The sequence below is a fragment of the Pseudorca crassidens genome, chromosome 10, assembly GCF_039906515.1.
Source record: "Pseudorca crassidens isolate mPseCra1 chromosome 10, mPseCra1.hap1, whole genome shotgun sequence".
NCBI classification, from domain to species: Eukaryota; Metazoa; Chordata; class Mammalia; order Artiodactyla; family Delphinidae; genus Pseudorca; species Pseudorca crassidens.
In genome coordinates, this window is record NC_090305.1 from 23,525,978 (window position 1) to 23,551,091 (window position 25,114).

A 25,114-nucleotide genomic window follows, 5' to 3' on the forward strand; every position below is an offset into this window, starting at 1 on the left:
CTGTGTTCAAGATCCTTTTGGGGTAAAGGAGTGGGGAGCGTGCACTGACCATGTTGTTACAACTGAGATCGAATCTAACAGCCGTTTTTAAAGGCTCAACCCCAATCCCAAGTGCTGAAAAACCAGAGGCTGAGGGAGGTGTGTGAGCTTCCACCTCAGTGTTTTACTGAGACCAGCGCTGGGCCAGATGAGGCACACGGAATCCAGTTCCACTCCCTAGAAGCCGTCCACAAGGTTTTCCTTATAGACGTCATCACTGTAGACAATCTGGGTCCTCTTGTCCCGGTGGCAACCCTTAGGGCTATTCTGGACAGCTAGGGAGGGAGGAGAGTATTCATTAAGGTCTGAAGGAGGGCACTGATGAGACCTGAGGCCCAGAGTTTGACCGCCTCAACTCTAGCCTCTGGCCCTTGGATGCCCAGTTTCCATGCTGCCCTCTGGTGGCCGGGATGGCCTTTCTATTAATACTTTTAGCCCCCTTAGGCCGGCGGCTACCAACCCGTGGCCCCAGCAAAAAAGAGTGTACACTGTTATCATGGCACATGCAAATACCGTAATGAGTGTTTTGTTCTTAGAAAAACGCCAAATGTTATCGTTGAGACGTGTGAATAATGTTAGCCCACAACTTTCAGTCAGTACACGAAAAATTAAAAAATCTCTATAGTCCTTTGTTGACGTGCTGGTCCTTTTTGGTTCCTGCTTGTACAGAGGACCACTCTTGCTCTGAACTCCCTTGTGCCCACTCCTTTACGTGAAAATCTATTTCAGGTAAAACGGGTTACTCACTCCATCAGGAGAACTCATTCTGGGTGTAGCTTTGGCCCTCGAGCCGTCCCTTCCCCTTCCTCTTTCCTCCCTACCCCCAGTGTGTCCCCTCTCTTCACCCCACCTCCAAGGATTCCATCCCTGCCACTCTGGGGCTAGAGTGAACCCCCCATACAAGCCCCCATTCTCTTGGAGCTTTGTATCTTGACTCCGCTGATCACTTCCTCTTTCTCAAAGCTTGTACCCTTTGGCTGCAATGACCCAGGCCCCTCGGGTGCTGCTCCAGGCCCCATGACCTCTCCTTCTGTCTCCTTTGCAGCATCCTCAACTTCAGCCTAACAAGTCAGGATGGCTGGGGACGTGTGGGGCATGAGGAACACAGCCCAGCTTCCCACCATATCCCCTGATTATTCCTCAAGCCCAGTCCCGGTTCATCTTCTCTTGAAATTCAGTCTCCCCTGCCAACGCTATCGTTCTGCAGCTACCCCGTGATACAGATGGCTCTAGTCTACATTTTCATGCCTCACCTCACACCTGAGTTCCAGATCCCTAATTTCAAAGGCTTATTTTATAACACCAACTATACTGCAACTCAAAATGAATAAGGCTGCATGAGATGCTCACCTTCTTCACCAACCTCAGTCACTTCCACTTTTTCCCCGTTCCAGTCAGTGCCTTGGAAATTGTTTTCCATACTTTTCTCTCCTTCTACTTCTAACTGACAGAAGGCCTGACGATTCTCCTTCCAATCCCCACAGCTGCCACACAAATCCAGACCTCTATCACCTCTACAGAACCCAGGGACATGCCGGGGAACAAAAAGGGGTGAGCTGTAGGGGACAGAATGAGAGAGGAAGAATCCCATTCTTACCCAGGGAGCCCCAGACAGACTTGCCAGTGGCAGCGTCCAGCATGGGCTGTTTTCGGGCAATGCTGACTTTGAGCTGTACGGACTCCACTTGGGTCCCGTTGAGCTGGGGCAGAAGAGGGGAGGGGGCAGAGGATGGGGGGAAACATTATAGACAAACCAAAGGAGAATTTCCAGGAGCTACCATCCTAGGAACAGACTAAGTAGGGACTTGAGAATGCAAGGTTTCCTGCGTAAATAGGGAGAGACCGTCTCTGTCAAGAGGAAATGACTTCCTCCTGGCTCCCAGTATTTTAGAAAGAAAATATAAGGATGGCAGGAGGGATGGGAAGAACAGATCTGGGAAGTCCCAACCTCAGCAACGGCCTGATCTGCTGACTCCATCTTTTCATAGGTGACGAAGGCACAGCTGGGATGAGAAAACACAGGGTCAGTAGAGGGCCTATGGGCTCCTCGGGACCCAATCAAACCCAGTGTTACAGGCTGTGGAGACAGGCTAGCTTCCTCCCTCAGGTCTCATACCCCAGGTCCTCCAAGGACTATCATCCTGCCCCGCTGTCGTCCTTACTTTCTGGGTGGGTCCATGGAGAGGTCAATGATGTTTCCAAAGGGAGAGAAGGCCCCACGGAGGAGGGTGGGCGTCATGTCTTCTCCATACACATAGAGAGTGTTCCCCTTCCGAGGGGCCCGGCGTTCAGGGAACGAGTCCGACCCTACAGGACAGAAATCAGTAACGAGACATAGTCTAGCTCACCCTCCACTTTAAGAGTCCACTTTAGTAGGACCCACCTAAACCTTATCTGAAGTCACTTTCCCACCAGCCAAGATCACTCACTGCGGAAAGGGCCCTCTCGGTCCCGGTCCCGGTCCCGGTCCCGGTCTCGGTCCCGGTCCCGGTCTCGATCGCGGTCTCTGTCTCGCTCGCGGTCCCGCTCTCGGTCTCGATCCCGTTCCCGGTCTCGGTCCCGGTTCCGCTCGCGGCTGCGGTCCCGGCTGCGGCTTCGGGGAGGGGAGCCTGAGGAGCGGGCACTACCACGTTCTTCATAGCCCCAGTCGAAGCTTCGAGCAGGGGCATCACCAGCCCCCGGGCGCTCCGCCTCTTCTCCATCTGGCCCCAGTTCCCGAAGCCGATCGCTGGAAGACACAAAGCTGGGGAGAGGTAGACAGGGAGGATCAAAGGGGGCCTCTGCCTCGCCTTCCCAGAGCCTGGGGAGACTCAGCAATCCCTCTGTAGCCCCAGCTCCGCCCACTCCAGTCCCAAACCTCCTAAGGACCCAGGCAATCCCCCTGGCCCCACCGCCCGCCAGTGGGACCCAGTCCTATCTTTCTCTAACCTCTCATACAGAGATTTCCTCTGTGGACGTCTAGACGACTGAAAAGGAAACCAAGGACAGTTAAGATGAGTCCTAGCTGCCGGCATGTGGTCCCAAATATGTGGGTCGCTCATTTTTCTCAATCCCCCAGAAGCCGCTCAGAGACAGACAACTGGAAACCATTACCTCCTGCAGGTCATCATCGGCAGATATGCTCCTCTGGAACGGCTGGAAAGTGGGGACTGGCCCCTTCTCAGGGTCCTGGGAAGACGGCAGAGACCCACCTCAGTGGGGAGCAGGAGGCTGCCTAACCACGGGGCAGAAGGAGGTCCTCTTCCCTCACCCTCTTCTCGGCTCCCCTGGCCTATCTTTTCTTTCCTTTTACATAAAAGATTTAATACACACTTAAAGCAGTTAGTTTACTTAAAAATGTCTTAAGCCTGACGACATTCTCAGCCTGCTCAACTCCTCTGAGCACCACACTCCAGGAGCTCTACCACAGGATGCATCAGAGTCACAGAATGCGTAAACGGAGGAGAATCTAGGAGTCATCCAGTTTCTTCACTTTACAGATAAGAAACCTGAAGCTCAGGGTGGTGTAGCAACCTGCCCATGATTAAACTGGCGTTACTTTCCCCCTAAACTTACCTCCATTCCAACTTGCAAGGATGCCCTCTGAAGTCAAGGAGTCCCTGAACAATCTTTCTGCCTGTGCTCACCTTTAACTTCCCCTCTAGGGTCCGGGAACGTTTGAAGCCTGAGTTCTTGGTCTCAGCCTTGATGGCACTGATGGCTCCTGACTTCACCAGCTGCTTCGCCTGCTCTGTTGCCGTGGCTGTGTCCACCACAGGCTGCTCTGACAGTGCTGGAGTGGCGAGGGAAAGAGACATTATGTTGGCCAGGCTGTGACACAGGTCAGCCCGTGCTGCTCACTTCCAGTCTATCCCCGCCTCCCTTGTCACTCACAGCGTTTGACGCCGCCTTGGCTGGCTGTGCTGCTGCTGCTTTGCTTCTTCAGAGCCAGCAATGCCTTTTTCTGGGAACAAGAGTGAGAAGAGAGGAGTTGGTGAGGGCCAATCCCTGGCCAGGTCCTCTCCCAAGGCCCCTGGGCGCATCACTCCGGGGACACCGTGCTGAGAGAAAACAATGCAAATGGTGCCCCTGGAGTGGTACATTGAGGCTGCCCTGCCTCTTACATAGTCCCCCAGATCATCTACAAAGCCAGCCACACATAATCTATTCAAACCATGGCCTCCAGAGGCTTTCCAGTCTCATGTTTTTCAAGTTGAAAACAAGGCATTCAATCATAGACCAGAGCCCCCGGATATAAGCTGCAATGAAATATAAGCCTCCGTGCCTTCTTAGGGACTTCATCCATCCACCCCTACGTGTTTAATAAGAACACACAATTGCTCTGAAACACGGATATGCAAAAGCATGAGACACAGATCCTCCCCTCAAGAAGCTTACAGTCTGAGAAATTAGATGACGACTAGGTTGAATTTTCAAGACTGATCGTAAGTGCAGATTGTAGCTGAGAGCAAGTAAGATTTTTCTGATGCCAAATGGTTATTAGACTGGGTCCTGGATACAATCTGCATAACACAGACTGAGAGGAAAGGGCATTTCAGACAAAGAAAACAGGGTGGCAAAGATGCAGAGATAAGAAAGCTTTGGGAAGGCATGTTTTGGGATCAAGGAATAGTTCTACAGAAAGGGATGCCTGATTAAGGCTTTGTTTTATAGACAATGTGAAACCACTGAGTTTTGAGAAAAAAAAGAGCGGTGTTTTGTGTTTTCAATGCACCATTTTAATAGGAGTGAAGAAGTCTGTCCAAAAAAAGAAACTTGTTGAGAGACCATTACGACAGGCTAGGTGAGCATCAGCAAAGACCTGATCTAGGGAATAAACAGGAAAAAGTAAACGGAAGCAATTACTTCAAGGGAAGAATCAAGACGACTTGGCAAATGTCTGGCTATGCAAATTGAGCAGAAGACAGAGATAAGACTTTCATCCCAAACACATGGGAGAAGTAAATGTAGTCAGCCCTATTTGGAAGACCAAGTTTAGAACAGACAAGATGATAGCTTCAATTTTGGATATGTGAAACTTATCAGTAAAACACTAGATGGAACTGGAAAAACCAAGCTCGGGATCGCCGGCTCTTAGGTGGTACTAAAAGCCATGGAAAAGGAAGAAAACTCCATGGCAGACTGCATAGAAAAGAGAGAAAAGAAAGTACACACTTGAGAAAGTCCATTGCTGAAACTACACTGAGAGGTGGTATGTCGCCATGTATGAGCTAGCTGAATCCCCACCCACCCCAGCCCCGCACACTCACCCCAGGTGTTCTCAGTGTAGAGTCTTTGAAAGTTTGGGTCATACCCGCACACACTCCCTCACCTTTTTCTTGAGTTTGTTGAATTTCTTCTGCAGAGCCTCCTCCTCCTCGCTCAGTCCGGGGGGTATCACCAACATGGTGGCTCCTGGTTCAGGGGCAGGGCCCAAGACATCTTTCTCCACTGTCACCGCCCAGGGGTCACACGCCGTGCACACTGACCCCAGCCCCACCCCTCCAGGCCTGCCTACTCCTGTCTTCTGCCTCTCCCTACCCCTTGCTTAAACCAGGCTGCCGTCCAAACCCCCGCTCGTCGGGATCAACCAGCATTCCCTTCTCTCTTCAGGAATCACGGATACCAGCGCCTAGGGGCACCATGTGGCCCAGGAAGGGAGAAACACCCCCTCCGTCGCCAAGACGATGGCACCAGACCCCCCTACCTCGCTGGGGTTAGTATGGCAATCGCGGGGTCCGAAAAGCAGAGGAGGCAGTGGAACCCGCGCAGCGCTTTCAGAGCAACCAAAGGGGCAAGAAGACAGAAGGAGCTCGGAAAAAAGGGACGAAGGCTGAGGAGAAGGCCTTACCTGAGGGGGCGGCAACCGAAGCCCCACGGTCTCGGGCGGCGCCCAAGCGGGCAGCGGATCGCGGGCTCGGAGCGATGACGTAGCGAAGGGCGGAGAACGCGGTAACCAAGGCGGCCCGCGGCGCACACACTTCCGCCCGGCATCCCACCAGTTTGGGCCCGCCCCTCGGTAGCACTCATCCCCGCCCCCGGAGGGGTTGTGCCGGAAGTCGCTTCTACTTCCGCGTTTCGGCTCCTCCCTACACTTCCGGGCTGCCAGGTAGCTGCCGAGGCTCCAGGATGATGGAGACGGAGCGAATCGGTGAGGGGCAGTGGGTGGAAAGGAGGCGTAGACAGGGAATGACCCTTGACCCCTGACCTGTGACCTTTCCCCCGTAGTGCTACCTCCCCCAGATCCTCTGGACCTGCCCCTTCGGGCCGTAGAGCTGGGATGCACAGGGCGTTGGGAGCTGCTGAATGTGCCTGGGGCTCCAGAGAGCACCGTGAGTGACTTTTGACCCTAACCTTGACCCTCATTGAACTTAGAACCTCCTTCACCCTCATCACAGTAGGATCTAACTTGACCTGGCTCTCCTGTCTCTGGACGCCTGTCGTCCGGGCCTAGACTGGTGCTGGACAGACTCCCAACCCAGTGGACCTGCTGTGGGTCAGAGCCCATGGGAGGACAGAGCTGGAAGCCCTGGGGATACCTTAACTCTGAGAACTGCTCTTTCAAATGTGTCTTTTCTCCTTGGAGTCTTTTTCTCTCTCCAGGGCACTTGTTGGTGGCTGAGATGCTAGCCTTTGAGCACCTGGCTCTTCATCCTTAGGTCTGGGCCCCTTTTCCTAAAACTAGTGATTCTGAAATATTAGTGTGCCTCATGATTAGTAGGGGACTTTTTCCATTTTTTATTGGAATACAATGGCTTTACAATGTTGGGTTAGTTTCTGCTGTACCACGAAGTGAATCAGCTATATGTATACGTATAACCCCTCTCTCCCATCTCCCCCCATTACGCTCATCTAGGTCATCACAGAGCACTGACCTGAGTGGGGGAGCTTTTTTAAAATACAAATTCTTAGGTCCATAGGTTCTGAAATCCAAAATCTGTATTATTAACCAGCACCCCAGGTAATTCGGTTGCAGGCCGTTTGTCCTGTAAAGCAGAACCACCTTTGGAAAATAGTCCTTCAGCCTGACTGTCCTAGTCTCTCTGGGACATCTCCCATTTCTGATCTAAGTATGAATCCTATCACCTTCTCTTTGCTCTGTGTCTTACTCTCTTCTCTTACCTTTTGCGTCTCATCTTGCCCTTGTTCCAGCTTCCCCACGGCCTCCCTCCCTGTGCCCCAGATCTGCAGCAAGAAGCAGAGCAGTTGTTTCTGTCATCTCCTGCCTGGCTGCCTCTGCACGGTGTGGAACACTCAGCCCGGTGAGGGGTCTAGAGGGGCCTGGACTAGGGAGGTGGGTCCCTGAAGAAAGCTGGGACACCAGAGAAAGAAGACCTGAAAATTACTTTCCTTCTGTCCAGAAAATGGCAGAGGAAGATGGATCCTTGGTCTCTCCTGGCCACACTGGGGGCCCCAGTCCCCTCCGACCTACAGGCCCAAAGACACCCAACCACAGGCCAGATACTAGGCTACAAGGAGGTAAGAGGTCACGGGCCACGAGAAGCAGGGTTGGGAAAAGGGGAGTCAGAGGCAAGCTCAGCCTCACTGGCGCTCTGATCTCTTGCGTCAGGTCCTGCTAGAGAATACAAACCTGACGGCCACGACCTCCTTGTCTCTTCGCCGGCCACCCGGGCCCATCTCCCAGTCCCTGTGGGGGAATCCAACACAGTACCCTTTCTGGCCAGGTGACGCTTGTGGAAGTGGGATGGTAGGGAAGGAAGCCCTTAGTCTCCACCCCTCCTGTGTCACTCCCACCCCATGAATCCCTGTTTGTTCAACCTCTCCCCAGGGGGAATGGATGAGCCCACCATAGCAGATCTGAGCACTCGAGAGGAGGCTGAGGAGGAGATAGACTTTGAGAAAGGTGAGGTGGTGCCGGGATGGACCCTTGGGAGGAAGGGCTCTGAGTCTGGGCCCTGAGGAAGAGGGGCCCGGGCCTGTCACTGGGTCCTTGCTAGCTCTTCCATTTCCCTGAGCAAATTAGGAAAAGGTACCCCTTCCATAACAACCTTTACTGTCATCTGTTGGAAAATTGTCGCGATAAATATCAGCAACCGCGACGTCTGTGCCATGAAGGACGTCCTTTAGGTTAATGTACCACGTGACTTATAGGGCAGTGTGCAGGAGCCCAGATTCTCTCTCTCTGTCCCTGTCCTCCAGATCTTCTTACTGTTCCACCCGGCTTCAAGAAAGGCGTGGACTTTGCACCAGAGGGTGAGTTTTAGTTTTGAGATGGGGGCGTGTAGGGGAAGTGGTGCCCTTCTTCTTCGGAGCAGGGGTAGACATGACCAGGCCTCCGTGTTCGCCTTGCTCCTCAGATCACCCAGCCCCAGCCCCCGGCTTGCTCAGCCTCAGCCGTCTGCTGGAGCCCCTGGATTTGGGTGGGGGCGATGAGGATGAGAGTGAGGCAGTGGGACAGCCAGGCGGTCCCAGACGGGACACTGTTTCAGCCTCTCCCTGCAGTGTTCCCCCGGCCCGAGCAAGCAGCTTGGAGAACCTAGTGTTGCAGGTTGGTGGTTCTGGGCGGTTGAGGCAGGAAAGAAGGGTCTTGTCACAGACAGGGTGGGCTGGCCTGGTTGGGTCCAAGGGGAAGACTGGAGCATCTTTTGGGAGGAGTGGTAACAGAGAGGTTTCTGACTGTATCTTTATTGACCCTACACCCCTTTCCCCTTCCAGGAAGCGTCCACAGCTGTAGCTCCCCCAGAGCCTCCCAAGCCCCCCCCTCAGGAGCAGTGGGCCATTCCTGTGGATGTCACCTCCCCTGTCGATGATTTCTACCGACTCATTCCCCAGCCAGCCTTCCGGGTAGTGTGGCCCAGTCCTCACGTGCTCCCCCACCTCCTCCCAGCCCACTCCCTATCTCCTCTCCCCACCAGAGGCCAGATGCCTTCAGGCCACCTTGGACCTCAGTCCCAGACTGGCCTCACTCTGGCCTTCTCCCCGCTGCCCTGAATGTCCTGTGGGCTGGAGGCAGGAAGACCCTTCTCCCTTCTCCAGCCCCCATCTATTTCTCTCTCCCACAGTGGGCGTTTGAGCCAGATGTGTTTCAGAAACAGGCCATCCTACACTTGGAACGGCATGACTCGGTCTTTGTTGCGGCTCACACATCCGCAGGGAAGACGGTTGTGGCTGAATACGCCATTGCCCTTGCCCAGAAACACATGACGCGGTACAGTCCCGTCCCCAGCTTCCCCTTCACCAGCCCTGTTCTCTCCTGCAACCTAAGTCTCATCTCTTCTCCACCTCCCTACTTCCTCCTTTAGATGAGAGTTTTGGGGGAGAAACTTGAGGCAGGGGTCCAGGGGGAAATGAGAAAGTGTGGGGAGTTTAGTTAGTTTCGGAAGGGATTGGGGGACAGAATTTTTCCTGGGTAATTCCATGAAGGGGAACATGAGGGAAGTTAGGGTGAAGGGGGGCGCCTGAGCTCTGTGGCAGGCTTCTGGGAAGGCTCAGGGTGGGAGAGGAGGTGCTGACCACGAGTCAGCGTGGAGGGACCGGCTAACTTCATGCTCTTCTCCCAGCACCATCTATACTTCGCCCATCAAGGCTCTGAGCAACCAGAAGTTCCGGGACTTCCGAAACACATTTGGGGATGTGGGACTTCTCACTGGGGACGTGCAGCTGCACCCAGAGGCCTCCTGCCTCATTATGACAACAGAGATCCTTCGGTGAGAGATGGGCACTCAACACGGGTGGGCTTTTGGTCAGGAAGGTGAGGCTGCTCTGGAGAGCATGTTGGCTGAGTTGAGGGTAGAGACAGGAGCCACTGGGAAGTCAGCCTTGGGTCTCTTTCTTCCAGCTCCATGCTATACAGTGGCTCGGATGTCATCCGAGACCTGGAGTGGGTCATCTTTGATGAGGTTCACTACATCAATGATGCTGAGGTAGGAGGAACGGGGTCCCCAGATCCTGGCAGTCCCCTCCCGTGGGGCTGGTTCAGCAGCTCCTCTATTCCACACACCCCGCGAACCTCACTGCCTCCTTTGCCCCGACACGGAACCCTGTGCCCCTTCCTAGGGGCGGAAGGGCAGCCCCCTCTGAGCTGTCTTCCATCCCTGTGCGCAGCGCGGAGTCGTGTGGGAGGAGGTGCTCATCATGCTTCCTGACCACGTCTCCATCATCCTTCTGAGCGCTACTGTCCCCAACGCCCTTGAATTTGCTGACTGGATTGGGTGAGACTTGTGTCCTGGGGTGCTTGGGTGAAGGGGGCTGTAGCGTGCCTCAGTCGGGGCCGGGGGCATAGACTATCACAGCAGGGGGAGTGGTCAGGCCTTGGGGGTGGGGATGAGAAAGGGGTGCAGCCGGGGAACATGTCCAGCTTGGGAGGCTGAGGGATCCCACCTGGGTCCAGATCGCTTCGCAAGTTGAGAGACAGGATGACGGGGACAGCCTTTCAGTCTGGCTCCCAGAAAAGACCAGGTGAAGCCAGAGTGGGGGAGGATGGTGGGGATGTGGGTTCCTCCCCGCACTCCCACCCCTGATCGTCTGTCTTCTCCTCCTCGCTCAGGAGGCTGAAGCGTCGCCAGATCTATGTGATCAGCACTGTTGCTCGCCCAGTCCCCCTGGAGCATCATCTCTTCACGGGGAACAGCCCCAAGACCCAGGGGGAGCTCTTCCTGTTGCTGGACTCCCGAGGCACCTTCCACACAAAGGGGTGAGCCTGAGTTGGGAAGAGTCTCACCTGGGCTCAGCTGGGTGTGACTGATCACTGCCCCTCCCCTGCCCCAGGTACTACGCGGCTGTGGAGGCCAGGAAGGAGCGGATGAGCAAACACGCCCAGACCTTTGGGGCCAAGCAGCCCACGCATCAGGGGGGGCCTGCACAGGTGAGAACTGGCAGGCTTTGTACCCACCACCGCCTGTTTCTCCCGTGTCCTTCTCCCCTCATCCCCTAGGTGTTTGGAGTTGAGCTTTGAGCACTGCCTGATCTGACTCGGCTTCAGTTCCTGCCACTTCGGCCCCCACTGGTTCAGGGACTCAGTCTCCACTCCCTTCTCCCCACTTCCCCAGGACCGTGGCGTGTACCTGTCCCTCCTGGCCTCCCTCCGCACCCGTGCGCAGCTGCCCGTGGTGGTGTTCACCTTCTCCCGTGGCCGCTGTGATGAGCAGGCCTCGGGCCTCACCTCCCTTGACCTCACCACGAGTTCAGAGAAGAGTGAGATTCACCTCTTCCTGCAGCGCTGCCTCGCTCGCCTCCGAGGCTCTGACCGCCAGCTGCCCCAGGTATGGAGGGGGGACCCAGAGACTGGTGGGGATTGGGTGTTCCATGACCCCATCCCTGATCTTGGGCCTCGGCCCCCAACAGGTTCTGCACATGTCTGAACTCCTGCACCGCGGCCTGGGTGTGCACCACAGCGGCATCCTGCCCATCCTCAAGGAGATCGTGGAGATGCTTTTCAGCCGTGGCCTGGTCAAGGTGCACATGCTGGTGGGAGAGGGACTCCCCGAGGCATTCGTTGCCCACTTAGGGGAGGGGAAACCTTTTAGGCAGGACAGTGCAGTGGTTAAGAACTTGGGCTCTGGATCCAGGCTGCCTGGGTGTGAATCCCAGCTCCACCACTTACTCACCGTGTGACCCTGGGCAAATTACTTCAAGCTCCCTGAACTGTAGGTTGCACGTTTTAAGATGGAGGTGTCTGAGGTATGAACACGCAGTATTCAGAAGAGAAACCCCCAAAGCTAGCAAACTTACGAAGGTCATTAGTCATCAGAAGAATGCAAATTGAAATACTCGTGAGATAGGACTTTACAGTTATTAGACTGGTAAAGTATAGGCAAGTGGCTAATGCCAAGTGTTGCCCAAGACGTTGGCGACTGCAGGATCACAGGAACCCTTGCACAGGTGTGGCCAGTCTCAAGTGCATCCTGGCACTCTGGAGGCAAAACTAAGTACATACATCCTCTTTGTCCCTAAGTTCCACTCCTGAGTGTGAATCGCAATGAAATTCTCAACCCTGGTCCTTGAGGGAACACGCCTGCTCTTCCTTTGCTGGCTGTACGCTTGCGGCAGGGTGTTGGTGGTACCCCTTCACTGGGAGAGCCGGTAGGTAGGTGTACAGCACGCACCCCACAAAGCGTTCTGCAGCAGTTGGAAGCAGTGGATTAGATATAACCACAGGAACGTGGACGGATGTTGAAAACACTACATGGAAGAAAAGAAGGAAACAGAAGGAGATGTGTAATCGCCTTTACGGCAAATTGTAAATTATACACAAAATAAGACACATTTTATAAAACACATTCACGCAAAAAGGTACGCGTTAAATACAGCGGGATGATTGATATTGGGGGGATGGGAGTGGGATATAGGGGTAAAAGGAAAGGAATAGGCAGCTAAATAAATACAACAAAGAAAACGACAGCACACACTGTAGATTTGCCTTGAGAGTTAAATGAGGTCCTGTGAGTGAACCGTCTGGGACTGGGCCCCGTGCCTTCTTAGCCTTGGCTACAAAGTGAGGTGGGCTTGGCCAGGGCTGGGCCACAGCTGCGTGTAGCCCCTTTGCTGATCCCCTCCCCCGTCCCAGGTCTTGTTTGCCACGGAGACCTTCGCCATGGGTGTAAATATGCCAGCCCGGACAGTGGTGTTTGACTCCACGCGTAAGCACGATGGCTCCACCTTCCGGGACCTGCTCCCTGGGGAGTATGTGCAGATGGCAGGCCGGGCGGGCCGGAGGGGCCTGGACCCCACGGGCACCGTCATCCTGCTCTGCAAGGGCCGTGTGCCCGAGATGGCGGACCTGCACCGCATGATGATGGTGAGCCGGGGCAGCGGAGGCAAGCTCTGGGCCCTGCTAGATTCCGCCAGCCCTCTTCCCTTCTCCCCGGGAGAGGCCAGGGTAGGAGTGAGCAGATCCAAGGATGAGACTGGATCTCCTCTCCTCCAGTCTTTTTTCACTGTGAATATGGAGCTAGGTGGGACCTTGGAGAGTCTATCTATTTAGTCTCACTCCCTTGTTTTGCAGAGGTGAGCGAGCAGTTTGTCTAGGGCCCTGTGGTTGCGGAGCTGGGACTAGAGCTGCTGGGAGTAGAGCAGCCGAGCAGCAGGTCTCCCCTCGCCTCACTGGCTTCTTTGGCCCGGCCCAGGGGAAGCCGTCCCAGCTGCAGTCCCAGTTCCGCCTCACGTACACCATGATCCTCAACCTGCTGCGGGTGGATGCCCTCAGGGTGGAGGACATGATGAAGAGGAGCTTCTCTGAGTTTCCATCCCGCAAGGACAGTAAGGTGAGGAGGTGGGCGTGACCAGGCTGCTGTGAAGGATGTGGACGAGGGAAGCCAGGCCTGGACGAGATGGGCATCCAGAGGCCGGTGGGCGAAAGTGGAGGGTTCTGGGCCTGGAGTCTCTTGCTGCACACCCACACTGGCTTCTCCCAGGCCCATGAACAGACTCTGGCTGAGCTGACCAAGCGGCTGGGGGCCTTGGAGGAGCCTGATGTAACTGGCCAACTCGTTGACCTGCCTGACTATTACAGCTACGGGGAGGAACTGACAGAGACCCGGAGCCTGATCCAGGTACATGCGTGTGAGTGTTGGGGGCAGGGGTGGCAGACAGCGAGGAAGAGACTGTGACACTTTGGGTACTCCTGAACTTAGTCCTAGTGTCTCTGTGACACTTCCTCCCTTATCCCCTGTCTTCACGTCCCTGCCCTTCAGCGACGCATCATAGAGTCTGTGAATGGGCTGAAATCTCTCTCAGCGGGAAGGGTGGTGATTGTGAAGAATCAGAAGCATCACAACGCACTGGGTGTGATCCTTCAGGTGAGGGCGATGGGAATTTGAAGCCCAGAGGCAGGGAGGGAGGGGCGAGCCCTATCTCCATCTTCCCCACTTGGTGAGGGGCCGGTTGTATTCACCAGTGCTCTCATCTTTGACTCGAGCCCTCCTTTCCATCCCATCCCCACCACTTCATGCTCACCTCCTTGTCCTTCCCCCAAGCTCTTCCCCCAGAGTCTGCTCTGATCACTTGGCTTGGTCACCAGTCCATACTGGTGGGCTCTGCACGGCTGCACCACAGTCCCTGCCTGAGGTTGGTGATCTGGTCTCTACCTTTGACGTCCACTCCTCACACTGCCCTGTCCTGGCCTCCCCGCCTCCCCTAGGTCTCCTCGAGCTCCACCAGCAGAGTATTCACGACTCTGGTCTTGTGTGATAAGCCCATGTCTGAGGACCCACAGGAGAGAGGGCCAGCCTCCCCCAGTGTGCCCTACCCAGATGACCTCGTGGGATTCAGGCTGTTCCTGCCTGAAGGTGGGAGTGGGGCAGACGGCCGAGTTCCTGACAGCAGCAGAGCTGGGATGCCTGGGCCCACGGCAAGGTCTGACTCTGCTCTCCCCTTTTCACAGGGCCCTGTGGCCACACTGTGGCCAAGCTCCAGCCAGGAGATGTGGCTGCCATCACCACCAAGGTGCTCCGGCTGAATGGGGAGAAGATCTTGGAGGACTTCAGCAAGAGGCAGCAACCAAAATTCAAGTCAGAGATGCTGGGGCGGGGACCATGTGATGGGGGGTGGGGAGGTGTGGTTGGGCAGGCTCCCGCAGCCTGAGGAAGAGAAGCCTGTGCCCCAGGTCCCAAGGCCTGCTCCTTTCTCAGGAAGGAGCCTCCCTCTGCAGCCGCGACAACTGCTGTCCAGGAACTACTACGTCTGGCTCAGGCCCACCCAGCGGGACCCCCTACCCTTGACCCTGTCAATGACCTGCAGCTCAAGGATGTGTCGGTGGTAGAGGCGGGGCTCCGGGTCCGGAAGCTGGAGGAGCTGATCCGGGGGGCTCAGTGTGTACACAGTCCCCGTTTCCCTGCCCAGGTAGGTCCCTGGATGCCAGCTTCCAAGCTGGGAGGGGGACTTTTCCTCTCATTCCCTGTAGACTGGCCACCCCCATCGCAGCCCTTGTCCTCAGTGCACCCCTGCTGAGGGCGAGGAGGCTAACATGCTCCTGCCGGTGGTTCCCTGTAGTACCTGAAGCTGCGGGAGCGGATGCAGATACAGGAGGAGATGGAGCGGCTGCGCTTCCTGCTGTCGGATCAGTCGCTTCTGCTGCTCCCTGAGTACCACCAGCGAGTAGAGGTGGGAGGGCAGAGATGGGGCTGGGGGGCTAGTGAGGAGGAGGTCTGCAGGCTCCCAACACCCACCATCCTTCCAGGTGCTCCGAACCCTGGGGTACGTAGATGAAGTGGGCACCGTGAAGCTGGCAGGGCGGGTGGCTTGTGCCATGAGCAGCCATGAGCTGCTCCTCACTGAACTCATGTTTGACAACGCGCTGAGCGCCCTTCGGCCCGAGGAGATCGCGGCCCTGCTCTCCGGCCTGGTCTGCCAGAGCCCCGGGGACCCTAGTGATCAGCTCCCAAGCACCCTTAAACAGGTAGGGACGCCCACCTCCGTCCCACCCTCGGCCGTGGCACTTCCAGTCCCGGTCCCCATGTATTCCCCACGTGCCCCATCCAGCCCTGCAAGTGCCGCTAAGAGCTGGAACTGTTTCTTCCTTGATCTGGGTCTCCTTCCTGGAGTAGGAAGGCAGGGCTGAACCTCTCCTCCCCATCTGCAGGGGGTGGAACGTGTCCGGGCTGTGGCCAAGCGGATCGGTGAGGTGCAGGTGGCCTGTGGCTTGAACCAGACAGTGGAGGAATTTGTGGGAGAGCTGAATTTTGGCCTGGTCGAGGTTGTGTACGAGTGGGCCCGGGGCATGGTGAGTAGCTGGGGTTTGGGGCTTTGTGGACTCCTGACTGGGGAGAGGCTGCCCAGGCCCTACCGTATTCAGTCCCCACCCTACTTCCCCCACAGCCCTTCTCTGAGTTGGCAGGGCTCTCGGGGACCCCCGAGGGCCTGGTGGTCCGCTGCATCCAACGCCTGGCCGAGATGTGTCGCTCGCTTCGGGGGGCGGCCCGCCTGGTGGGCGAGCCTGTGCTAGGTGCCAAGATGGAGACGGCAGCCACCCTGCTACGGAGGGACATCGTCTTTGCAGCCAGCCTCTACACCCAGTGAATGACGCCTGTGTAATAATGTAACAATAAAACAGCAAACCACCTGTGTGAACCTGAGGTGTTGGGCGGGGATGACAGCTCAAAAGACAGCAGGGAGAACCACCTAGAAATATGCCTTTATCTGTGCACACAGAAACAGGACCAGCCCCTGCGAAGCATCAGTCCTTGGGGGAGGGTGTCTTGGGGGGTGACAGGAGGTCCTGGGTCATGGCTTCCACATACCATGTAGGCAGGAAGGCATGGGGTGCATCTCGATGTTCAGACACTGTGACTGGGCTGCCAGGCTCCCAGGAGAAGAGGTAGACGAGCCTGCGGGGCAGATGGAGTCCCGAGTTGAGGGCTGGAGGCTGAGCTTCTGGGACCCGGAGGGGAGGGACAGAGCTGAATGCCTCACCTGGGGTCATCCTGGACAACTGTGTTCTGGGCAAAGCTAAGGAAGGCAGCACAGAAGTTCATGCACACGGAGGGATTCCAGCCATCACGGTCATTCTGGAGAAAGCCCAGGAGGATGCAGAAGACTGGCAGTGAGGGCGAGGGTGGGAGAAGGGGAAGGTGGACTACAGATCCCTGGACACTGGACCTGTGGTCTTGGCACAGTGGGGGGGATACAGGTGGGAGCTGTGACACCATTGCCTTACCCTGACGTATTCAAACATCTCCATGGTACGAAAGGTCTTGAGGGAACAGACAAAACCCTCTGGGTTACGGAAGCCAGCAACAACATTTGGGACCCCCGGAAGGAATGACTGAGCCCACCATTTCAGGAGCTTCCGTCTGTCAGGAAAGGCAAGGGGTCAGTGGGACCCCTCCACCACCCTCCAGCCTCCTCCTCTTCCCCCAAGTCCCCTTCCCAGCTGTCAATCCTAGGCTCTCAACCTGCCCACCCCCATCCTGAACCTGTAGAAGCTCTTCCGTTGGCCAGGGCTGTGCATCTCCTTGGAGGTCTTGAGCTCCACATAGCAGGTGGGGGGCTGTGTGGTTGGGGCCTGGGGGTCTATGCAGTCTACCTCCCCGGAGAAGAGCAGAGGATGGTTTCCCAGGCGGCTGCGTAGCACAGAGCAGAAGGCCACGTTGGTGTTGACCTCCCCAGAGGGATCTGTGGAGCCTCCAGGTTTGTCTGCACAAGAAGAGAAACAGGAGCAGGGCTGGGGTCTCAGTCTCTGGGGAAGGGGGAGTGGGCCACAGAGCTGGGGGCAGTTCTCACCTGCACACATGTACTGCTCGAACTTGTACCCCATGTACATAAGCTCCTGGAGGACGGGTGGCCGGGTGAGCCTCTGAACCCGAGCAGCCGGCGTCTCCACCTCACTCAAGTACAGTGTCCCCTGGAAGCGGGAGGCCGCCAGCTGCCAGCCTTCCTGCCGCTCATATGGTGTCGTCAGCAACTTTGTCAGGTGCCCCCGCCACGTCACTATGGCCCCTGCCAACCAGCCTGGACCCCTGAGAGGGAGGAGTTAAGGGCTGAAGGTCTGACACAAGCATTGGCGCACACGGCTCCCCCAAAGAATAGCATAAGGGCTGACCCCACTCCCGCTTTGGCTCTCCCAGTTTTACAGTGTAGGTGTAGGTCTCTAGAGCTACTTGTGTGCTATGCTTTGCTCACCCCTCTAGCCGGCCTCGGTGCTCCAGGACCCAGCATAGCAGGTGGTCCAGCCTCTCTTGGACCTCTTCATCCCGGGGCCTGTATCGATCAGGGTATCCGTCTCTGAGGTCAAAGTTGGGGCTTTGACCATTAGTGGGAGGTGGGCAGTAGTACCGCAAGGCTCGAGCATCTCCATGGTACTGGCGTTGTGCATCCAGGGAAAAGCAGCCCAGTTCAGAAGGGCGCCGGTAGAAAGGAAATGGTCCAACGTAGAGGGCAGGGTCTGTGGGCAGTGAGGATGCTGGAAGGAGGACCTTGTTCCAAGGCTCGGCTTCCTCTATCTTTTCGGCTCCTCTCTTAGTCCCTCTGGACTCCATGAGGTCCTGAGAGACGACGGGGAAGTTCCCTTTTTAAAGAGAAGGGCTGGAGAAGAGAGACTTCTAGTCAGGACTAAGCCTCCAGATGGCCAGGCTCTGGATCTGAAACATGCAGGCCCCATGTCCTCAAACAGAACCATGGCCAGGTGCACATCACACCTTTTCCCTTGACCTATACCCCCACCCCCAGTTCCTCCAAACGCAGTGAGGTTAGGAAGGATGTCTGGGCTCAGATCAAGGATCTGGTTACCTCAAATCCCGCCAACCTCGACTTCCACCTTCACAGAGCTATGACGTCATGGCAGGTACCTCACATGTCGAAGAGGGACGCAAAGGTGGTCCGCCCCCCGACCCCCCCCCCCCGCTCTCGATGACGCAATCACTCAGCGACAGTGGCGGCCTAACCCTTCTGGGGGTGGGGGGCGCCAGTGCGCTTTACACCAGGAAGGAGATCACAGCGTGGCCACCTGTGCCCCTCCGCACCTCCCAGGCCTCTCCCGACGTGTGGCTCTCAGAGGAAGCCAATCAGCAGCGGACGTGGGGCCTCAGCCAATGAGGGTGGCGCTTGTATCTGTATTGGCACCGCCCCTCCCAGCAAGGGCCAAAGGGATGACAAGTTGACGCCCCTTTCGTCACTACGTCGGCCTATTAAGACCGGGCTGACTGGTCTCGAAGGGGGGGACGCCCAGGGAGCCCGTGCGTCACTCCTCTGCGCCGGATGACTATTTTCGTGTTCTCTTCCTTCAGTATCTGTCTACCTCTTCCCCGCATCCACAGGATCCCGGGATATGAACCGGAAGAGGCATCGCCTGGTCCCGGAGGCCTTCGGACAGAAGAGGCGGCGGGAAGGAGGGGATGTAGAGGCAGATCCTTTGCGGGGAGAGTCAGGTAACTATGGCAACCCCGGGGCGAGGCTAAAGACCCCCAGGTGGGAGCGGCTTCACCTCTGGTAACCCTGTATGTTGGGACAACAGCACCCCCAGGGTCGTACCCCCGCTTCTCCCCGCCCCCGTTCACGTCTCAGTGACCCGGTCTCTCCTCCCAGGGTCTGCGCGTGCGGCAGTTGCGGAGCTACTGCGGCTGTTCCCGCGAGTCCTGTTTGAGGATGCGCTACCGCCCATCGCGCTGAGGAGCCAGGTGTACAGCCTAGTGCCCGACCGGACGGTGGCTGACCGGCAGCTGGTGAGGGGCGTCAGAGCGACCGACCGAAGGCGCTTCCGTGCCTTGCGGGCACTTACGAGGTTCTCCCCATCACTCACTCGGTCCACCAGCTATTCTGCCATTCAGCAAGCGTTGGGTCTTTCTGGGCCAGGCATTGCGCCAGGCACTGCGGTGCCAAGGAGAATGCTACCGAGAGCATGCCAAATCATGAAGGTGGAAGAGCGAAGCTTTTGGGGAAACTGAGTCACCGTGCGTGGTTCGAGCCTACAGCGCTAGGAATGCAGGCAGACGTCAGATTAGGACAGGCCTTGTACGTCAGTATTTCCATCTTCCATTGAAGGCGGTGAGCTGGTAGAGAATGTTCAACAGGAGAGAGAACGGTGTTTTGCATGGATTGGAAGCAGTGAGATGAGGTAGGGAGATCAATTAGGAAGATATTGCAGCTGAGAACAGGTGAAGGCCTAAATGAGGGCAGTGTATAGGGAGGGAGAGGATGGGTGAGGAATGTGGAGAGTGGGAAGAGGGAGGAATCCAGAATAACTTTCGGATTTTCTGGATGACTGAGTAGTTGGTGGAGTGAATAGAGTAGGAGAACATTGAATTGTTGGGGGCAGATGATGTGTTTGATTTTGCACAAGTTGAGTTGGAGGTGCTTTTGGGGCATCCAAAGGCAACTGGGCAGTAGACAGTTGGGTGAGGGTTTGGAGAATTCTGGGCCACTCATACAGAACTGGAAGTCATCGAGATGTGAGCAGTTGTTCAGTCTGTGGATATGGATGAGATTGATAGGAAGAGGGAGGAGAGGAGCAGTTTTTAACCTTTTCACAAACTTTAGAAGACAATGAAAGCTATGGCTCTCTCCAGAAAAATGCATATATATATATATATATATATATATATATATATATATATATGGCATGTGTACAATTTGGGGGGGCAGGGGATTGTTTCACAGATCCTCTGAGGCCAAAGGTTAAGGACCCCAGGTTTGCAGTGACAGTTAATAGAGCCAAATTCCCAATGCTGGGAGATACCAGCATTTAAGGCAGTGTTTCTCAGAGTATGTCCTGAGTTCTACATGTACCAAATTACCTGGACTGCTTATTCAAAACTACAGGTTCCTGGGACTCTCTCAGTGCGAATGAATTAAGATTTCTTGAGGTAGGACCTTGGAATCTACATTTTAAAGCTACTGCCTCAAGTGATTCTTAATGTGCCTTAAAATTTGTGGTTCAGTGGCAGTGTTAGAACCTGTGATTCAAGGCAGTGGTCTGTGATGAGGTCAAGTAAAATAATATCCAGTTGGATTTAGCACTTGGCAACCTGTCAGGAAGAAAGAATAGAAGAAAAGGAAGATGGAGACTAGCTCCAGTCTCTTAAGGAAGCAAGTTAGAACCACTCCTTATAGAGTATTTGTTGTTTTTAACCTATTGGTGTTAGCTTAAATTTTAGAAAAGCTTTAAAATTGCACAAAAGAAAATATAAACACACACAATTTAAAGAATGTTTATAAAGCAAATACCCACTTAACCGTCACCCAAGTCAGACTGTACAACACGACCAATAACCCACATATATCGTTCTCTGATCAAAATGTCTTAAGTCCCTGGGAGGTGACATACTTGACTGGTATGATAATCATTCCCTTGGTTTTCCTTATGCCATCTATATGTTTATCCATAAGCTATATAGCTTAGTTACCTAGTTTTGAACTTGATATAAACAAAATCATACCATATGTATTTATTTACATCTCGTTTCATTAGATGAATATTTTTGAGATTCATCCGAGTTGTTACATGTAGCTATAGTTAATTCATTTTCATAGATTTCCGTTTTATGAATATATCCCATTTTGCCCATTCTAGTGGAAGAAATTGTATTTTTTAAGAATTTGTCAATTTCATCTAAATTTTCAAATTTATTGGCATAAAGTTTGTAATCTCATTTTATTGTCTGTAGAATCTTGAGTGATGATCCTTTCTTCATTCTTTATGTTGGTTATCTGCTTTTTCTAGGTTCCCCTTTCCCCCTTTTTTCTTGGTCAGTCTCACCAGGGTTTATCAATTTTAATAATCTTTCAAAGAATTATCATTTAGCTTTGTTGCTCTCTCTTGCATGCATGTTTTCCATCTCATTTATGTTTCCCCTCTACTGTTGGGTTTATTATACTTTTTTTCCCCATTAATTTTTATCCTCTATTCTTTTCTAATAGATGCATGTCAGACTGTAGTTTCCCCCTAAGTTCTGAAATATATCTATATCATCTGTCAAGTTTTGGTATATGTTTTCATTATCATTCATTTCAAAATATCTTCTAATTTCCTTTGTGACTTTTTTCTTTGACTTACTGGGTTGATTAGAAATGTATGTCTTACTTCCTAAACATTTTCTAATAACCTTGTTGTTAATGATTTCTGGCATAAATGATATTATGGCCATAGGACGTACACAATATGATTTCAGTCATTTGAAGCTTATTGAGACATGCTTTGTGCTATGTGGTCAGTTTTGCTAAATATTCTATGTATTTGAAAAGAATGTGCATTATTCAGTTACTAATTTCTTAGTAACTAAAATTATTGAAATCTTTCATTTCCTCACTGGTTACTGTTTTGTCTATTCTGTGAGTTTATACGAGTTGGATTAATGTACTTTTGTGATTTTGTTATTGGCTCTTCAAATACTTCCCATACCTTATTATCTCTTTTTTTAAAAAATTTTGTTCATTTATTTATTTATTTTTGGCTGCGTTGGGTCTTCGTCGCTGCATGCGGGCTTGCTCTAGTTGCTGTGAGCGGGGGCTACTCTTCGTTGTGGGCTTCTCATTGCGGTGGCTTCCCTTGTTGTGGAGCACGGGCTCTAGGCATGCGGGCTTCAGTAGTTGTGGCTCGAGGGCTCTAGAGTGCGGACTCGGTAGTTGTGGTGCACGGGCCTAGTTGCTCCGTGGCATGTGGGATCTTCCCGTACAAGGGCTTGAACCCGTGTACCCTGCATTGGCAGGCAGATTCTTAACCACTGTGCCACCAGGGAAGTCCCCCAATTACTTCTATGAGTTCTTGTTTTCACTTAGATATTATATTAGTCTGGTAATTCCTTATTATCTTGTGAGCTCTTTAATGCTTAAACAATTTTTAAATAATATTTTTTGCAGCATTTTACTTAATTTTCAGTGGGTAAGTTAGTCTTGCTATATTCCTAGAAACACAAGTCCTGGTTTATTTTTATTTGTTTTAAACATTTTATCCCATATTCCTCTCCACCTTCTCCACCCAAAATCTAGACTGTTAATCCTTGAGGGCAGGGCCCATGTCTTAATCACTATTTTATCTTAGTGTCTGCCTATGATTGGTCTTAGAAAATATGTATTGATTGTTTAACAGATAACTGATAAGGTGAGTGGGTGAAAGACTAATTGGAAGAGACTATTTGGTGATCCACTTGATTCTCTCTCTCCCCATAATTTTTCCTTAGTTTTTTAGAGGAAAAAACTCCCCAATACTTGCAAACAAAATCTCCCTGCACAGGTGTCCAGAGAATAGCAGAGCATCTTACCCTGACACCCTTCTTTTCATTGTCATCTCTGTGGAGACAGAAGGCGCTTCAAGAGCAGGGGGAGATCAGAATCATCCAACTAGGCTTCGACTTGGACGCCCAAGGAATCATCTTCACTGAGGACTATAGGACCAGAGTGCGTGTGACTGTGTGTGTCATGGGGGCCAGGGGAGGGGGTACAGGGAAATTAGGGAATGGAAATAAAAAGAAGAGAGACAAGTCCCCCCCCTCACATCTCACAGAGAGGGCACAGGTCTCTGGTAAGTATTGGTATGAGGGAGAGGAAGAAGAGGAAGAGGAAAAGCATGAGAGGTAGAAGGACCTGATTAGAAGGAAAAACATAGGAAGAAAAATGTTGTCTTGGGGATAGAGGTCAGTTGGGGGTGAAGGTGGGACCAGACCTTGTGTCTCATTTCTGGTTCCAGGTCCTCAAGGCTTGTGATGGCCGCCCATACGCTGGTGCAGTGCAGAAGTTTCTGGCTTCAGTACTTCCAGCCTGTAGTGACCTTAGCTTCCAGCAGGACCAAATGATTCAGACCTTTGGCTTCAGGGACCCAGAAATCACGTGAGACCTGCGGGACCAACAGAATCAGGCATCTGGCCCCTCCCTACCTCCCTCCAGTCCCATCCAGCCTTGTCCTCTTTCTTCTGGTGAACCTGTTAAAAACGCTGACTCTTCTTTTTAACAAAATGACCTAAATTTGTGCTCCGCCCCCAAGAGAAGAGGCCTCTCCCATCTGGGGCCTTGGAAAGAGCCCTGGACTACAATTTAAGAGATCTGGGTGGCTAATCAAATAGAGAGAGAGGCCTGGCAGGAGCCATAAATGCCTGATGGGAATCATGCTGAGACCAAGGGAATAGAGAATGGTAGCAGCCGTGATGCCCCAAAAGCATTCACATTCAAAAGAACAACAACCGGGCAAGGGCTAAATAGAAATATCGTTTCAGGAGGCTGGGTCTGGCTCCAGCTCCCTACTTTGTAACCCATGGTATACATGAAAGCATTTTATAAACTTTTTTTTCAGTAAGATGCGGGAAGAGCTATGGTGGGGTGTGCGTAGGAAGTGGCAGGAGCTCGGGAGAAAGGCCTCTGTTTCTCCCCTGGTGGTGGGACTGAGAGTGTGTCAGGGCGTGTGGTCAAGGAGGGCTTCGGAGAGGAGGAGCTGTTTTAGTGAACATGTAATGATAACAGGAGAAGAAAGAGTTGGGGGAGGGCAGTCAGGTAGGAGAACAGAGCAAGCAAGGGCACGGGGCACTGAGCAGCATGGTGTGAGCAGAGAACTGCTCCAGGCTCGGCTTCTGTCATCCAGTCCCTTTGCCTGGGTGCCCAGGCTTCTGGAGACTTAGTGTCCAAACATTAGTGGGCGGGAGGAGAGAGGGTTCTCAGAGCGAATGCCTCATCTCCCCCTTCTTAGGCAGCTGGTGAATGCCGGGGTCCTCACCGTCCGAGATGCTGGAAGTTGGTGGCTAGCCGTGCCTGGAGCTGGGAGATTCATCAGATATTTTGTTAAAGGTATCCTGTCTGCAGCTCAGGCCCGCGACCCCTCAAGAACACTTTCTGGTGACTCCTCAGGCCTCCAGGCCTTACTCACCGTTCCCCTCTCCCGTGCCACCTCTCCTCCAGGGCGCCAGGCTGTACTCGGCATGGTCCGAAAGGCCAAGTACCGGGAGCTGCTCCTTTCAGAGCTCCTGGGCCGGCGGGCACCTGCCGCGGCACGACTCGGCCTCGCTTACCATGTGCATGACCTCATTGGGGCCCAGCTGGTGGACTGGTGAGTCTTGCCCACCCGCCTCCGGCAGATGGCGGTGTAATGACCCAAGGTTGGGTTTTCTCCCCACTCGCGCTTCGTTCACTAGCAGAGCCCAGCTCCTCTCTCGTTCTCTGGAACCCGGGAACATCCTCGGCCAGACTCAGTTCTCCTCAGACCTTAGGCCTAGGTATCTGGCTCCAGCCTTGTCTTTCTCTTGCACAGTGTCTCCACCACTTCTGGAACCCTCCTCCGCCTGCCAGAGACATGAGGATTCTGCTCGTCGTTGCACAGCTCCCCGGCGTGGGGAGCAAGGGGCCCAGGAGTGCTGGCTGCCCTGGCTGAGACAGGGTCACCTTGGGAAGGCTTGGGAGCCGGGATGAGTGTTGGGCTCGCGTCTCTGCAGAGGGTCAGATGTGACTGCTGCTGTTTACCTGGGCTCTGACCCAGTGGGGGGTTTGGGCAATGCTTCTCTGCCCTTTCATGCAAGTGGAGCCAGAAACGGCGCCAAGGCCATGGCTGCTGCCTTTCATGCAGCAAGGTGCTGCCACTGTTCTGTCTTGGGATAGGAAGGAGGGGTTTCTGGTGAGGCTGCCAATGGAGGACAGGGTTCTTTTCCCTACATGTTGGGTTGAAATTGCCAAATAAAGTACTTCTGCCTGTGATATTTTCTGGATGTCTTTTGTTTAATGTGACACG

The 25,114-nt window shown here is 53.9% G+C and overlaps 4 protein-coding genes across 9 annotated transcripts; 2 read left to right on the plus strand and 2 right to left on the minus strand.

Moving 5' to 3' along the window:
• Position 1: 1 nt before the first annotated feature.
• On the minus strand, positions 2–6,027 carry NELFE (negative elongation factor complex member E). Of its 2 annotated transcripts, XM_067752622.1 has the most exons (11): positions 5,870–6,027; positions 5,351–5,433; positions 3,913–3,982; positions 3,666–3,811; positions 3,133–3,207; positions 2,968–3,005; positions 2,469–2,782; positions 2,202–2,346; positions 1,988–2,042; positions 1,637–1,739; positions 2–314 (listed from the first exon to the last, which is right to left on the minus strand). In XM_067752622.1, the coding sequence occupies exons 2-11, from the start codon at positions 5,423–5,425 to the stop codon at positions 217–219; spliced, it is 1,119 nt and encodes a 372-aa protein (XP_067608723.1). In that variant the 5' UTR covers positions 5,426–5,433; positions 5,870–6,027; the 3' UTR covers positions 2–216. The 2 variants fall into 2 exon arrangements, with proteins under 2 accessions (XP_067608723.1, XP_067608722.1); XM_067752621.1 differs by lacking the exon at positions 1,988–2,042.
• A 23-nt stretch (positions 6,028–6,050) lies between these two features.
• SKIC2 (SKI2 subunit of superkiller complex) lies at positions 6,051–16,036 on the plus strand. The gene is made up of 28 exons (XM_067752610.1): positions 6,051–6,169; positions 6,247–6,350; positions 7,171–7,280; positions 7,380–7,497; positions 7,589–7,703; positions 7,808–7,882; positions 8,179–8,232; positions 8,337–8,527; positions 8,695–8,823; positions 9,042–9,187; positions 9,540–9,686; positions 9,818–9,902; positions 10,084–10,190; positions 10,526–10,672; positions 10,747–10,843; positions 11,028–11,240; positions 11,323–11,433; positions 12,545–12,775; positions 13,104–13,241; positions 13,392–13,529; positions 13,671–13,775; positions 14,117–14,264; positions 14,360–14,486; positions 14,607–14,817; positions 14,968–15,078; positions 15,155–15,373; positions 15,557–15,697; positions 15,793–16,036. Exons 1-28 carry the CDS (start codon positions 6,148–6,150, stop codon positions 15,991–15,993), a joined length of 3,741 nt encoding a protein of 1,246 aa, XP_067608711.1. The 5' UTR covers positions 6,051–6,147; the 3' UTR covers positions 15,994–16,036.
• A 56-nt stretch (positions 16,037–16,092) lies between these two features.
• DXO (decapping exoribonuclease) lies at positions 16,093–18,472 on the minus strand. Of its 4 annotated transcripts, none has more exons than XR_010946759.1 (7): positions 18,202–18,472; positions 17,596–17,997; positions 17,197–17,432; positions 16,890–17,109; positions 16,631–16,766; positions 16,387–16,510; positions 16,093–16,301 (listed from the first exon to the last, which is right to left on the minus strand). XR_010946759.1 is itself a non-coding variant. In XM_067752619.1 (7 exons), the coding sequence occupies exons 2-7, from the start codon at positions 17,949–17,951 to the stop codon at positions 16,151–16,153; spliced, it is 1,194 nt and encodes a 397-aa protein (XP_067608720.1). In that variant the 5' UTR covers positions 17,952–17,957; positions 18,202–18,471; the 3' UTR covers positions 16,093–16,150. The 4 variants fall into 4 exon arrangements, 3 of the variants coding, with proteins under 3 accessions (XP_067608720.1, XP_067608719.1, XP_067608721.1); XM_067752619.1 differs by having other exon boundaries at positions 16,387–16,481; positions 17,596–17,957; positions 18,202–18,471; XM_067752618.1 differs by having other exon boundaries at positions 16,387–16,481; positions 18,202–18,471.
• Positions 18,473–18,588: 116 nt separating this feature from the next.
• On the plus strand, positions 18,589–25,080 carry STK19 (serine/threonine kinase 19). Of its 2 annotated transcripts, XM_067752623.1 has the most exons (7): positions 18,592–18,839; positions 18,997–19,133; positions 22,708–22,803; positions 23,093–23,232; positions 24,083–24,180; positions 24,292–24,439; positions 24,641–25,080. In XM_067752623.1, the coding sequence occupies exons 1-7, from the start codon at positions 18,740–18,742 to the stop codon at positions 24,684–24,686; spliced, it is 765 nt and encodes a 254-aa protein (XP_067608724.1). In that variant the 5' UTR covers positions 18,592–18,739; the 3' UTR covers positions 24,687–25,080. The 2 variants fall into 2 exon arrangements, with proteins under 2 accessions (XP_067608725.1, XP_067608724.1); XM_067752624.1 differs by lacking the exon at positions 22,708–22,803 and having other exon boundaries at positions 18,589–18,839.
• Positions 25,081–25,114: the final 34 nt, after the last annotated feature.